Raw genomic sequence first — 14,771 nt, 5'->3', positions numbered from 1 at the left:
GAGACATTTTATACGAAAAAAAACATATTTCTATTATGAAAGAAAGTACTGACAACAGTTCACTCCATGAGAAACAGTTTATTGACCCACTGATATAACTCTTTTCTATACAGAACAAATAGTGCAAGAGATACAATGCAATGGCATGAAATCTGAGCAACGACACAAAACGGTATTGATCTACATAACAGGATGATTCGAAAATCAAAAAGCAGGTCTTATCTCATGAAAGTGGTTTCACATATGATTTTAGCATTCAGCAATTTCATAAACAATATATTTTTTTTAAAAAGACACCAGTCAGAATTTGCACATGGTGGACACTCCTCTTTGGAACGATTGATATGTCACCTGTCTGATTCTTGGAGAAACAGATATGACACTATAGACAAAATATAAGTTTGGTTCAGCGTAGATCCAACATTACCCAGGCAGAGACGGACACTTTAATACTGCATTTTCAATATTTCATATCTGCATTCTGCAACACATAAAAGTCGAATGAAAAACACAACGATTTACACCGACTGATATTTGACTAGATATGACACGATAGACAAAATATAAGGTTGGTTCAGCACAGATCCAACATTAGATACAAAACAAATATATATTACATGTACTTTCAACGGACCCAGGCAGAGACGGACCCTTTAATACTGCATTTTCAATATTTGTATCTGTATTCTGCAACACACAAAGTTGAATGATCCCGTGGTTGAAGTCAACGTATCGTTTCGTAAAAAGAAAAACACAAAGACTTAGATGAACTGATATTTGTCAAGAGAGCGACAGCTGATTCTATGTTATCAACGAGTAGTCTTAACAGAACTTCTATATGTGTCAACACTAAGCAGCTACATGGAAGTAAGCAACTAAAAACATGGACGTTAACTGAGGATGAATTGAAAGCCATGGTGGATGGGAAACAGGTTTTTTTTCCCACAGTACCAGTTTCACAACCTACAATAATAAAGCAGATTCACATCTTTAAACACGGGGTCGCTCCACATATGAAACGCACACACAGGCACACCGTCACACATGTGGGTGCGTATAAGCACACATGGAATACAGTTGTGTGCATTTTCCCTATAAGCCTGTTACGACAAGACTTTACAGGCCTCGTCAGACAGTGATCATGTGTGCCCATCACCCAGACTAGGCCCTGCAAGTGAAATATCTTAAACACATTTAATGATATTTTGTCGTTATCATTTTTTTTAAATAATTTCATTATTGGCTTTATCCAGATCTTTATCAAGATCTGATCTTATCTTGGTCTTCGCTGTTATGTAGTACATTGAGAAACCTGCTGTATAACAGCATCAGGCTTGTAAAATTGAGCGTTTTCTAACATACTGAATGTAGTATTAGATTTCCCAGTTAAAAATACCAATGAGCCAATGTCAACATACTGAAGTTTGTGCATTAAAATCATAAAGATGTTATGATTTGAACAACATCCTTCCAGTGGGATTAGATATATTTGAGAAATATAAAACATAACTTTTCACATTCATGAATGAGCTTTTGTTGCTAGCATTCACCTGACAGAGAGCAGCTCTTTTAGGCAACTGAAAGCTTTAAATGTGCAAACTTTATAGCAAACGTTATAGCAGGAGCTTAAAGCAATACTTCTCTTTGTGTAAAGGACAAGAAAAAAAAAAAAGTCTATAGCGACTCTACTGATCCCATGAGACAACTTCATAGATTTAATTCTTACCACCAGTCAGTCAAATGTTTAAAGTTTGGCCTGAGGGCGGCGCCAGAGGAACGGTCAAGTCTTTAACTAAATCCAAAAAGGTTCACTCTGTCGATTTTAAGAGAACTCTTATTAGTTTCCGCTCAGCAGGGGATTATTATTATTATTCATCCTCTGGGGACCAAGATTTTCTGAACCAAATCTAATCGTGGTCCATTCAATACTTGTTGAGGTATTTGGACCAACGGAACCAGTGGACCAGCAACAAATTATTGACCTACAATTAGTACTGTAATAACTATTCAAAAGCACTTTCAACACTTTTAAAATTCAGATTATCAGGGACAGTCTGTAAAAGTGTCATTTAAAACCAGTCAGGGTTTCTTTTCCAGTATCCGTGTGATTGTCAGTTAGCACACTAACTACTCAGCAATACTGTGTTTGATACAAGATATGGCACGAAAACATCACAATGTGCAACTTCAAGCTTTGGGCACTTAAATGTCTGAGGTAGCAAAATAATCTGTCTACACATTATATTTTACATACATTCTTATGGCTCTTCCTACCAAAAGTGCAGCTGTTCGGTTCATTATTTTTTTTTACTAGGTGCGTGTGTGCAAAGCAGCCACTGACACCCCCTACAATACTTTGGCACCAAAAACAACCTGAAGTTGCTCTCTGAGGGTGAACAGTGTTTTTGTTTCCTGAAGAGGGCAGCCTCGGACCGTTAAGAGTTTCTCCCAGTTTGCTCTCAGTCCGTGGTGTTGCACCAGTGCCAGCACCAGTGCTGATCTGCAGGGCAACAACTCCTACTAATCTTTGACATCCTTGATGAAAGACAGCTGAGACACTGTTTTCTTGACCCGCAGAGCAGTGAGTCGAGCAGCAGGGTTGACATACCAGCACTCTCTCATCAGTTTGCCCATCACACGCAGAGCCTGGTGTATCAACAAGGAGACAGGACTATTTTATAAAGATGTGTTTTCGGCATTTCTGCTTAATTATACAGCGACAGTTGCAGCAAAGGGCTTCGGGCTGGAATTGAACCCCCAGTCTGTTTTGGTTTTGTATCAGACTTTAGCAGTTTAATAAACACTAGTGATGAGTTAGTATCATAACTATCATATATATGATCATACATCAGATGCATCCTTCCGTCTCACCTCACAGCTCTGCCACTGGTTGGGAACGCTGGGTCTGAGTTTCTGCTCACACGCTACCTTCCTCATGTCCTCAATGGTTGGATCAGAAGGCACCAGGTCATAGTAAGGCAGCTGGAAATCTTCATGAAGCCCTGTGAAAAAAGCACAAAGAAGGAGATTTTGTTTATCCTGCTTTTCCTCACCCACATGATGACACACAGTAGTGATGGTGTAAGGCAATCAGAAAAGGAAATGAACCACCTTAAATCAACTGTTAGTTGCACAATTACAGTTTCATCAGTGGTGTCATGTATGTAGCTGACTATTAGTGCCCTATAGTCCAGTCTTGCCAATGATTTTTCCATTAAATATTTCTATAAATATCGATAGAAAAGTGGGATGTGTCCGTATGTGCGTGTGTCATTTAAAGTACCTCTAACAGAGCACCTCCGAGCCAGTTCCCAGAACACCAGGCCTAGCGAGTAGATATCCGCCCTCTTGAATGACTCAAAGCAGTTCATATTGATTGCCTCATCCAGGATTTCTGGGGCCATGTACCTGCAGAGGACAAAACAATTAAGACCTAATGAAATAAAAAGCTCAGCATTTCTTTTTCTTTTTTTTAAACGCCTCATGTTCTCTGAATTGAAAATCACAAATATAGAAAAAAAAAAACAAGCTCAGGTCATCATTCTGAACAAAAAAGGGATTTGAACATTATGCTTTTAGAACAAACACATCCTCTCAGAAAACAACAGTGACATCACTCACTGGTGATTCATGGAAATAGTCGACAAATAGATATTGAATCTTGTGAGCATTTGATAGAACCGCTAGGCGTCGACAAAGTCTAAAAATGTATATGCTACACATGCAGGGTAAGTTTGGTATATATAGACAAATGTGTTCACTTTTGTCCAGCATTTTTCCCAACAGACCTCCAACAACACATATTATTTCACATGTTGACTTTGGAGAAATTCAGAGGCTGACTGATACGTAAACTCCCTGGTAAATGTAATTAATTAGACCATGGTTATCAAGTTATTTCAGTTCCATCCTGTTTTTACTTTGTGTGTGTAAGCTGTGTGTCGTGAGGAAAATCCAACCTCTTGGTTCCCACTCTGTGGTTGGACGGTATGTCAATGGAGTTGGTGCTGGAGTCGTGTTTCACAGCCAAACCCAAATCTGCGATGGCCGCTGTGCCGTTCTTCTTCACCAGGATATTTTTAGACTTGAGGTCTCTGTGAGCAATGGCAGGTTTCCCTAACACCAAGAAGGACACAAATAAGGTTTTGGTCCATCATTTCTAATATTTGTTGACGTTTTAGAGACCAAATGAGACTTAAATCAATCACAAAAGTCTGATTAATCTTTAGTTGCAGGTCTGAATAGAAACACAGGCTGACCCGTTAACTGGTGGAATCTGGGTTAAGACAGTTTTTAGCATATGGTGGTTTTACTGAGCACACAAGTGCCATAGTTAGATTAGATAGAATACAGCCTTACCCTGTGTTCCAATGAGTTCCATGTGGAGATGTGCCAGTCCACTTGCTATGGACAGGGCGAGGACGATCATGCCTTCCAGAGAGACTGTGTACCTGTTCAGGTAGTCATACAGGGAGCCATGCTCATGGTACTCTGACACCAACCAGAGCTGGGTCCACGAGCCATTATCTGCAAGAATACAGTCCCATGTTGGCACATGTATCTCATAAATAGAATGTGAACTTGATTCTATTTGGTCTGTGTATCTGATTCCGATACCTTTGTTGTCCGCAGCAATAAAGCCCAAGATGTTCTCATGTCTGAGCATGACTGTCTGATAAATCTCTGCTTCACGAAACCACGACCTCTCGTCTCTGGAGGAGAAGATCTTCACCGCCACATCCTCTCCTCGCCACTTTCCCCGCCACACCTCCCCAAACCGACCCTTCCCAATGGTCTCCTGCAGGACGATGGTCCGAGCTATTGTCCGCTGGACCAGCAATGGCAGACCTGCAACCCACCAGCAAGACTATCAGCTGATATTGATAATACCATTCCGTTTCACTGGCTTCACATTTAACCAAGTCTTGTTGAGTTTAACCCGGAATGAGTCACAATCTGAGTCGCTCTTACCTGATCCAGAGCCTGAGGTGCTCATGTCATAGATCAGATCTTTGAGACATTTGTCGTGTGACATTAGCATCTGCTCATGCAGAGGCTCCTCTGGGTCCTGCTTGCGGGCTCTGCTGTAAACACAGTGATGGGTCTGCACAACGAACACACTCAGCAGGATCCCCACACACAGGAGGCAGGAGGGCACCAGGATCACCACAGTGAGCTGCAGCCTGCTCCAGCCGGGTTCTTCCAAAGGCCTCCCTGATAACACACACACACACACACGATAATGTGGCCAACATTTTAGCACCTTGATATCAAACCTTCAGGACAAAGAATCAGTAGAATTCACAATAGTGTTCATCACTGAGCTCCTCATAATTGTTGTACCCTCTGGTGGGCATTATTGATTATTTTATGTTATGTACAACAGAATATGGCCTGAAATCATCATCTCAAGCAAACTAAAGTATTATCACTGGTGAATGACCAATGCTGAAATACGCTGATGTTCTGTATTTCAGAGAAACGCTTTTCTGACCTTAACACAAACTCAGGAAAATTAAGCCATCACCCTGCTGACAATCGTAAAATTTAGAGAGATGGAAATTGTACATTTGGCAGATGCAAAGTTTTGTCTGCCAAAAAATGCATTTTCCAAAGCATCACTTCCCATAAATGTCATTTATGAAATGTATTGAAGAGATAAAGAGGCTAGAAGCTTTTATAAAAAATTCAAAATGTATTTTTTTGTCTTATTTAAAATAAGTGACACTGATCAACAACAGGTGCACTTTGAGAATAACTTGTTGGTTTTCCAAAACAAAGTAACCTGGCATCGCTGACCTTCAATTTGTCTGTGGGTGGAGAGCGGAGACCTGGATACAAACAAAAATAGCAGAGCTGGTGGGCGCTGGGATGAAAGGAGATTTAAAGACATGCTGACAACATAATGCACAGTAGCATAGTCGTAAAATTAAATTATAGGCCTGAGGAAATACAAAGAATTGGTCGTATTTCAACTTCAGGAGTCATTGCAGGAGCTAATAACTCTTTTAACATACAGTTTCAACATAAACAATGCAGGTTTAAGAAATCGAAACCTAATCCAAGTTTCTTCAGCCTTCTCATCGTCTCAAATCCCCAAAGCCTAGGAGTGCCTCAAACATGCAGCATCTGCAGATGGCCCAATGTGCAAAGCAACACGTCGTGAACTAAACCACAGTTTCCTAAGAAATCTTTAGCCTTTTACCTAAATACATGTCCTGCCATGTGCCCAACTGTAGCTCAGCAGACATGGTGCAAAACAAGAAAAAAGACCTTCTACAAACTGTTGATTGGTGACTCTGCGTGGGTCAAGGAAGAAGTCTCAGCAGTCATTTCTACTTGTAAACAGTTTGACACAACAGTTGAACAAATGTTTGGAAATTAGGGAGCACGATGCTAAAGGACACTAAACTAAACCCCAAACCACTAAACACTCCTACTTCTAATACTAACTTCACCTTATAGCCGTCAATGCATTCTACTAATTAGGCCTATACATAGACGTCACAGCCAGGGCACTAACACATATTAAGTCTTTGTGTGTAGAAAAATAAATAACACACTGGATGAGCTCACATGCTGACTTTTAGCAGAGCAGTGGAACAGATTGATTCTGGTGTCCTCATTCACAGTCAGCACCATCACAGCCTGAGGGTGCTGCCCTGGCCCATCTCATCAACAGTCTGCAGCACCACACTTTAAATCTCCAGTATCACCTCGACATTTCATTTGGTTCACTGTCTGAGAATTTAACTCAAATTATTTTTAAATCAATAAATCAGTGGCGTATGTGTGTGTGGGGGGGTGGGGGGACGGGACACTTTGTTCCCTTCCCTTTTGTTTATCTTTTTCTTTCTTTTTTTCCTTGGGTGTCATAAATAGAACAGACCGTGTATTTACCAAGAGTACATATTGTCAAGAGTTTAAAAATGCAGGAAGAGGAAAAATAGACGGCCCTTTCTTTGAATACCAGACTATACAACAGTGTTTCCCTAATACAATCAATCTGGGTACCCGACATGAATAGATTTGTTTTACATGTTTGTTTTTATTATATATACCTTTTTATTATATACCTTTACAAAACGTCTGTCTGCAAATTGGAGCTAAACATTTAGTCCATTAATTGATTAGTTGATCGACAGATAATTAATCGGCAACAGTTTTGACAATCAATTCATCGAAACAAATTAATTGCTTTCGATGCGATTGTTTGCTGGTGTTCGGCATCTTGTATGTTAATAAGATGGTTGAACAAAACAAGACATCTGAAGACCGAACATTGGGATTAGTGGGGATAGAATTAATAGAATTAATCAATAAGGAAAATAGTTGGCCATATTGGTGTACTCATGAGTAGTTAAATGAAATGGAAATATAATGCTCATATATTAGGTGATGATATAATGCATTTTGATTTTCTTAAAGATGCACTTATCAAAATTCTGATATGAACAATGGATTAAATCTTTCAGCTTGTTGTTTCAACCATTTGGTTGGCATAAGTGCTCTCTCAATCCTTTTTCTAGCTGCTGCAGGCAGCTGTTTTAAGCAAAAAAACTAACTGCACACTACCTGATCCTGTTCACCAAACAACAAAGAGTAACGAGTGGGCATAGCGGAGCATTTAGCAGCAAAAGGAAAAATATTTTTCTCAGGAGTTATTTGAGACCAAAACAAGTGGACAAAACACAACTCCAAATAGACTCTAATAATGCTCTTTGTCTAAAATAGAAACCATGTCAACTTAACAAGGGTGTATTATGTAAATTGTGTTTTTCAGCTTGTTATGAAGTTCTGCCCATAACTGGACAAAAAATTATGAATGCAGCTTTAACAAATCTGATTTACATTCTTTTTCAATTATCCAGTTTACATGGGCCTGTACAGCATTGAAACTGCCTCAAACTGATTAATATGTTACACATAAGCAGAAAGAAACATAACACATTAAACATAGAAACAGATAGAACACTATGAACCCAATGCTAAGTGTATAACTCTCAGCTCCTACTGTTTTTCCGTGAATTGTCTATCGACAGGTATAAGTAATCCCCCTCTGCTTTAAGGCCAACTCCCACCCTGCAGACCCATGATATGCTTTTAACTTGCAGTAGGACTACATGTCTGACAAAGTATCAGTGGAGGGAGGGGGCAGATCACTCACTGCCATCTCATTGCCTCTGCCAGATTTGTTATGTCACAGGATCTAGTAGGATCAGCATCCACCTCGTCTAGCCGGGGCCAGAATGAGTGGGAAATCCCACACTGATTGGGATGGTGCTGTTGTTGAATTACTACTGTATCTACTGAGCAATATGACATGGTCTGAGTAACTGTCTGAGGGCATAAATCCATCTTTCCGCTATTATTTTTGTCTCGTTTTTCCTTCCTACGGTTAAATAGTCATGTTTACTGCTTTTTAATTAGAGTACCTTCATTAAATAAATGAACTAAAAGAGAGCCATCCGTTCAAAAGCCTCGGTACCTGGGTGTAGGTGTAGGGTCACATTGTTGCAGAAGTCAGTGAAGCAGCAGTTCCTCTTTGAGACATTTCGGGAGCTGTAGCAGAAGACCTGGCCCTTCATCTCAGAGGGCGACATGCACGACTTGTCCGTCTCCTCCTTCCCGTCGATCAGCATCACGGAGTTCCAGCAGGCTCCATCTGCGGTCGTCTCACAGGTGTGGTTGGCGCAAAGCTGGCACACACACCTCAGACCTGAAACAAATGACATCACTCAAGATGGTTGTTTTCTCCACGGACACCAGTTAATTCATTTAATTTGGAAAATCACAGACAGCCATATAAGTTGTCTTTAACTCATTAAAAGCTCCTGTTATGTAAGCAGGAGGAACCAACGTAATGCCTCTTAGTTTAACACTCAGATAATCTTGTGCTCCTCTGGAAGCTGCTGTCATGCTTTGTTTGATAAGACTGGGAGTGATTGATAAGCAAGCTTGCACTGCCTGCTCACTGGAAAAATCTAGAAATAAAAATGTAAGAATATCATACAATAAATTAAATTAAACTATTTTTAATGTATGCATTATTTCAATAAGAAGAAGAAAAATAATGATATAAACAATAATAATGAAAGTAAATGTCTCCATGGTGTCCAATTATGAATCAGATTATTAAGTTGTAAAAATGTTTTGTCATAAAATGTCACTGTCAAAACAGTATTTCATTTTGAAATTCTGACTATTTGCTAAGAGGACAAAATCATAAAGATACATTTAAAATGTACTAGATTGTAAAAGCTTATTTTATTATTCTCTTTTTTTTTAGCAGAGCTTCTGTATTTGCTTGCATTAGATAGTTCAGGGGTGCCTAATAAAGGGGACCAGCAATATGACAATTGGTGGATGCTGAAATGTATGTCCTGCGTGCAATTAGTGGTTTGCATGCCCACTCAGTCTGGTTGCAACTAAAACATTCCCCAAAGGTATTTTATTTTCGGATTTTCGGATTTGGCTGCTGATACAAAGCATCTTGTGACAGTATGTCGCCTCTTTACATTTTCTGTATTTGTCATGTATCAACAAACGTGAGAAGTGCTTGGATTAAACAATACAGGAAACACAACTGAGACATAACATAAAGTCTTATGATAGCAAATAGAGCCTCTCCTTAGCTCGTTAAGCTGGTTTACAAGGAGGCAAAGTCGAGGATATTGTTGCACGTCTGGGAGTGGCATTTTTAACTCCTGAAGGGCTGGAAATAGAGCAATCTAAGCGTGTGTACCGCCACGTGTATTGTAAAGCTCAATCCAAGAAGGAAAAGAAGCATCAATAAATATTTTCCAGGTGTTTACAGATAAGAACAGACACAAAACTAGATTTCACAACTGGAGATGATGGCCAAAGTGACTCTCACTTTTGTACTGGGGTTTTAATTTGAATGTTTATTGTCCAATAAACATTTCATAACATTTGTCTTTTTATGTATTGTTTTTGAGTTTTGAATGAGATCTGGAGATGTTTCTTGCCTGGTTGCTACACAACTTAGTAAGTAGGAAATGTTGTCAAAGACACACAACGTAAATGAAGAATACAGCTGTGTGTCCTCCATGTAGCAGTCATAACATATGTTTAATACAAGACACATTTTTAAAAAGAGAACAGCATGGGTCCAAGGATTGATCCCTAGCTATTTTCCTATTCCCATTTTAAAAATAAAATGTGTTAGTCTCTCTCTCAATACCATCTGACTTGCCTACCCTGTTTCTTTAATGTGTAGAGAGGAGCACTGAAGGAAAGCAATTATGTTCCACTTTTAGTGTTGAGTACAACAAATTGAGAGAATTAAGATAAATTCTAATTTGACCTTGTGGCACTCAGCCCTAGATTCCATTTGTACCTTCCGAATATATGTAATTGTTTAAAAATGCGTCACAAATAAATAGTTAAATGACCTGAAAACAGCTGGCCATTGTAGTTTTTAGCAAATGTTACTCATTAAGGAATGAATAGTGCATTCATAGTGTTGAACGGCACCGAGATGTTGTAGAATTGACTCAAAAATAAACAACAGTGCAATATGTGTTGCAATGAAGCATAGAGGTGTGGATTACATTTCAACAGGAGGAATTCATCACAATTTTTGGTCTTTTGATTTATTGATATTGACAAAATAGAGGATATACAACCTAATAATTCAACGGGCTTTTTAAAGCTCCTCCAGCCGACTTCTTTAACAGTATACTTGGGAGTTGCTTGGCAACAAACTTACTCAAGGACAACGATGATTAAAGTTTGAGTGCTGGGGCTCTGTAACTATTTTTTGTTAGTCTTTTTTTTTTAAAGCAGATGAAAAACTGAGCATTGATGTGGATGCGTTTAATGGCTTCTTTAATCACGTCTGGTGTCAGGGAAGCAATTGTCATTTTTAGGAACAAAGTGACGGTGGTGTAGTGGTTAGCACCGTCGCTTCACTGCCCGGGTTCCACCCTGCTGTCCGGCCCTTCTGTGTGGAGTGTTCATGTTCTCCCCACATAAAGGCCTTTCCTCCAACAGTCCAAAGACATGCAGGATAGGTTAGGTTAGAGTGTGAGTGTCTCCATGTGTCAGCCCTGTGATATCCTGGTGACCTGTCCAGGATGTACCCTGCCTTTGTTTAACGTCAGCTGTGATCGGTCCAGACCCCCACCCCAACCCTGAATAGGATAAGCAGTCACTGAAAATGGATGGATGGATGACTGGTTTTGGGGAAGGGGTGCCATAAACACCAAACTGTGTTGAGTTTGCAAAACAGAAAATACATAGTGAGAACAGTGTTGTGCTAACAATCAACTAAATCACATATTGTACTGTTGTCTTAAAAAAATGCTGGAACAAAACTCCACACCAAGGACTGCCAAAAGAAAAACAAGCGTCTTTTTAAACACAGTGCATTAAATTAACAAAATAGTAGTTTAAAAAAAATCCATATCTTGCCTGGCATTTTACACCAGGCCATAGATCTTTAGTCACACCTGATCTACTGTAACATTTTCCCCAAATCAGACACCCTAATGTGACTTCATATTGACAAAGGATTGAAAAATGTTCTACCGCATAGTTTAACATGATGAACAAACTACACGAAACAAAACAAGCTGTATGAAATCCACCAAAAGCCAATATACAGAAAATAAATCAGAAGTCCAACAAAACTGTTCAACAAATTGTTACGGAATTGCTTTGAGCTTTGAGGTGTGATGAATCCAATCTGTTTTGAAATCATTGTGTTGGTAACTGTTAATTCCCAAAGGCGTAGATAACTTGTTTTCTGCATTGTGGACCGGGGTTTTGTAGATGGAGCAGTTATCATGATAAAGATTTCATCACAAACATTGTAACCCATCAGCAACTTTGAGGAAACTTCTTGTTATTTCAAATCAAACCGTATATGCACATTTCCACACATCCTTAAATATGTGCATGTTCTGAGAACTCCGAACAGGTTTGGATAGCTCTGCAGCTCTTATCAATCTTGGAGGAGATAGGAGTCATTTCTATGAAAAGTATTTACTCCTGAACCAAATATGTGTCTGTCAGTTGTTCTCTAAGATGCTCAATCATTTAGGGATGAGTTATAGCGATAGACTGCAATAACAACATATTTTGTGTTCATTTCCAATTTATAAATATATAGTGCTGAGAGGAGTGCACATGTACTTTATACAACGTCAGCAAGAGTTGATTGTAATGAAGGTTACCACGCATTCTGCAAATGAAGCTGTTATGTAGAGAGAGAGAATGCAAATTCTCATGTCCTTCATTTGAAAACAGTTTTCAGACAGTTATTTTTATTTTTATTGTATTACCTTCATTGTGCAGCCTGAGGGCATATTAGAGAAAAAAGAACTTGGCTGATTATCTGCATTTGTCTGTTCGTTTATATAAGGAAAGAAAGTGCAGTGCAATAAGTGGGTTTCTATCATTTACTGTGTATAAAACAAGAAATGCCAGTTGACTGACAGAGCCTTACAAACATTTACCACTTCTACAATAAACCCACCACCTTGTTGCCTCATTAAAAACATTCTAAAACAGATCCCACACACCTGTCAAACAAGCACACGTTTCACTTTTTTTTTTTTTTTTTTTACACGTTTGTGTTAATGTCTTAGTCTAAGCCTGAACCTAGCCAAAAACAAAGGAAAATGGGCAGCACATGTCAAGCATTGCTGCCTCAGACAGACAAGCTTTAAGTCAGGGCACACACCGGGACAATCGCAGACAGCAGGTATAAGTCAGATACAGCATGTGAGAGGGGAAGGCATTTGTTTTACCAGCATCTGGAAATTCATTCATGTATTTTACAATATATGATGCAGCGTAACAGCCTGCGGACCACCACGTGCAGTATTAATTAAGGTTGAGATTAATTATTATTTTCATTAATAAGCTGGTCTATTAGCTCTCAGAAAAGGATGAAACGTGCAGATCACACCAAGGTGACATTTTCAAATCAAATTGTTTCGTCCAAGCAGCATTTCAAAACCCAAAGATCAGTTTACGATCATATACGACAAGAAAAAGCTGCATATCCTCACAATGAAGAGGAACCGGAGAATGTTTGGTATTTTTCTTCACCTAATTTCTTCAACTGTAGAATAAAATGTATTCAAACTAATTGTAATCGTTATATTATAAAACAAACACATGTAACCTTTGATAAGCAAGTGTCTCTAGAAAAGCCCACTCAGATCTAAAAAGATGTGCAAATGAAACAATATCCTTCCGTATAAAACTATCAAATTTTAACTTTTGCCCAAAACAATGACAACATCACCATAATCTTATAGTATAATACTGGCTGGGAAAAAGCAATGAAGAATAAAACTGACAGTATTCTATTGTTTGGTTTAACCGACAAGCTATTTTTTTTTTTTTTTGACCAAGCATTTCTAAGATTTTGGACAGCACGTGGTCTGTTAATGCCTACTGCCTTACAAGTGACACATGGACAAACAGGTAGCCTATAGGAGCTTTGTATTCTTTTTTTCATTTTCTTTTTAAATAAATGGTCTTTGCATTCAGAGTTAACAGTAAAACAAATGCAATCTTCGAATTTACAAAGGTGAGTTTTTAAGTATAAAATAATGTTTCCTTAAAAGTTGAATAAACTTATATTCATGGTGCATGGTTTGGTGACATTGCACGTAGCTGTCTGTCAATACAATGGGCGAGTTCAAAAATCAACTGAATTAATTATTTATCCTAGTTAGCAAACACTTTAAACAAGTAGGCAGTTTGACAACTCACATAAAACAATGCAATTGACTAAATGAATGCATTCGATTAAGCTAATGCAAACTGCGTGAGTGGGGATCTGTCAGAACAACTGTACCTGCGGTCAGCTGGGCGACGGACAGGAAGATCAACGCCGCTTGAAAGCTCCGCTTCCCGGGACGAATCATGGCAAGAGCAGCATCTGCTCGCTCTCCGACGCACCGTTTACGCAGCTACTCTACGGAAAGACGTTATTCATTGCGGCAAAAGTCCGTCGGCCATGCACACCACACAAACGCCTCGCACAGCTGAGGCATGGGAGGCAACTGCCAAACGCAATGAGAGGTTTGCTCCGCCCCTGTTGACGAGAATTTAAGAGGATTAGCGCTGCAGACCTCAGATAAAGACATGTGAATGAGAGCCAGAGAGGAAGTGTGTTGCACATCCATTGAACTGCTGCAGGTCCAGTGAAACACCCCCCTCCTGTCTGCATATTGATTACAGAGAGAATTCCCGTGAAGGTGTCAGCCCTCACGTATTTACCAAATTGCTTACTGTGGTTGGAGAATCCGGGAAGAATTGTCCAGAGTACACTGGATATGTAAACAGAAAAGGCCATCAATGTAAAACTACATTATCACAACTGTATACATCATTCACAAGGGTAACGTGATTGTTTTGGGAATGTTCACAGACTATTCTCCAACTGCATGTGTACATAGACCACAGTGGGTCTTTATTGACCTTATAAACCTGTGTGGGGCCCTGGGCCGAAGAAAGTTGCTAAAGAAACCAGCCTATAGGTATCACTGCTAACATCCTGCCCAACCAAGCAAAGAGTAAACACCGTCAGGTGATCTGCTGTACATTAAGCTCAGTGCAAATGTTAGCTCAACTCACCTGCACGCAATATGTTATTGACTGCAGGCGATATGTGACCAAGATGTGTCCCTGCTGCTGCTTGTGCCAATGTCACCAAGCAGAGTGGATGAGTGGACTGAGTTTACAAGAGCAAAACCACAAGCACAGAATGCACCTATTTTCTATGTATT

General features: G+C 39.4%; 1 protein-coding gene across 4 annotated transcripts; it reads right to left on the bottom strand.

Annotated features, from left to right (window-relative positions):
• Positions 1-63: 63 nt before the first annotated feature.
• acvr1c (activin A receptor type 1C) lies at positions 64-14,060 on the bottom strand. 4 transcript variants are annotated; one of them, XM_076108295.1, is made up of 9 exons: positions 13,838-14,059; positions 8,489-8,719; positions 4,972-5,214; positions 4,618-4,848; positions 4,360-4,527; positions 3,921-4,116; positions 3,284-3,408; positions 2,872-3,002; positions 64-2,646 (listed from the first exon to the last, which is right to left on the bottom strand). In XM_076108295.1, exons 1-9 carry the CDS (start codon positions 13,905-13,907, stop codon positions 2,521-2,523), a joined length of 1,521 nt encoding a protein of 506 aa, XP_075964410.1. In that variant the 5' UTR covers positions 13,908-14,059; the 3' UTR covers positions 64-2,520. The 4 variants fall into 4 exon arrangements, with proteins under 4 accessions (XP_075964410.1, XP_075964418.1, XP_075964401.1 ...); XM_076108303.1 differs by having other exon boundaries at positions 3,960-4,116; positions 13,838-14,057; XM_076108286.1 differs by having other exon boundaries at positions 3,960-4,116; positions 4,360-4,848; positions 13,838-14,060.
• Positions 14,061-14,771: the final 711 nt, after the last annotated feature.

This window comes from Anarhichas minor, unplaced genomic scaffold (assembly GCF_050575085.1).
Source record: "Anarhichas minor isolate MPS153535 unplaced genomic scaffold, ASM5057508v1 ptg000004l, whole genome shotgun sequence".
NCBI lineage: Eukaryota > Metazoa > Chordata > Actinopteri > Perciformes > Anarhichadidae > Anarhichas > Anarhichas minor.
This window is presented reverse-complemented; position numbering and strand designations above follow the sequence as displayed.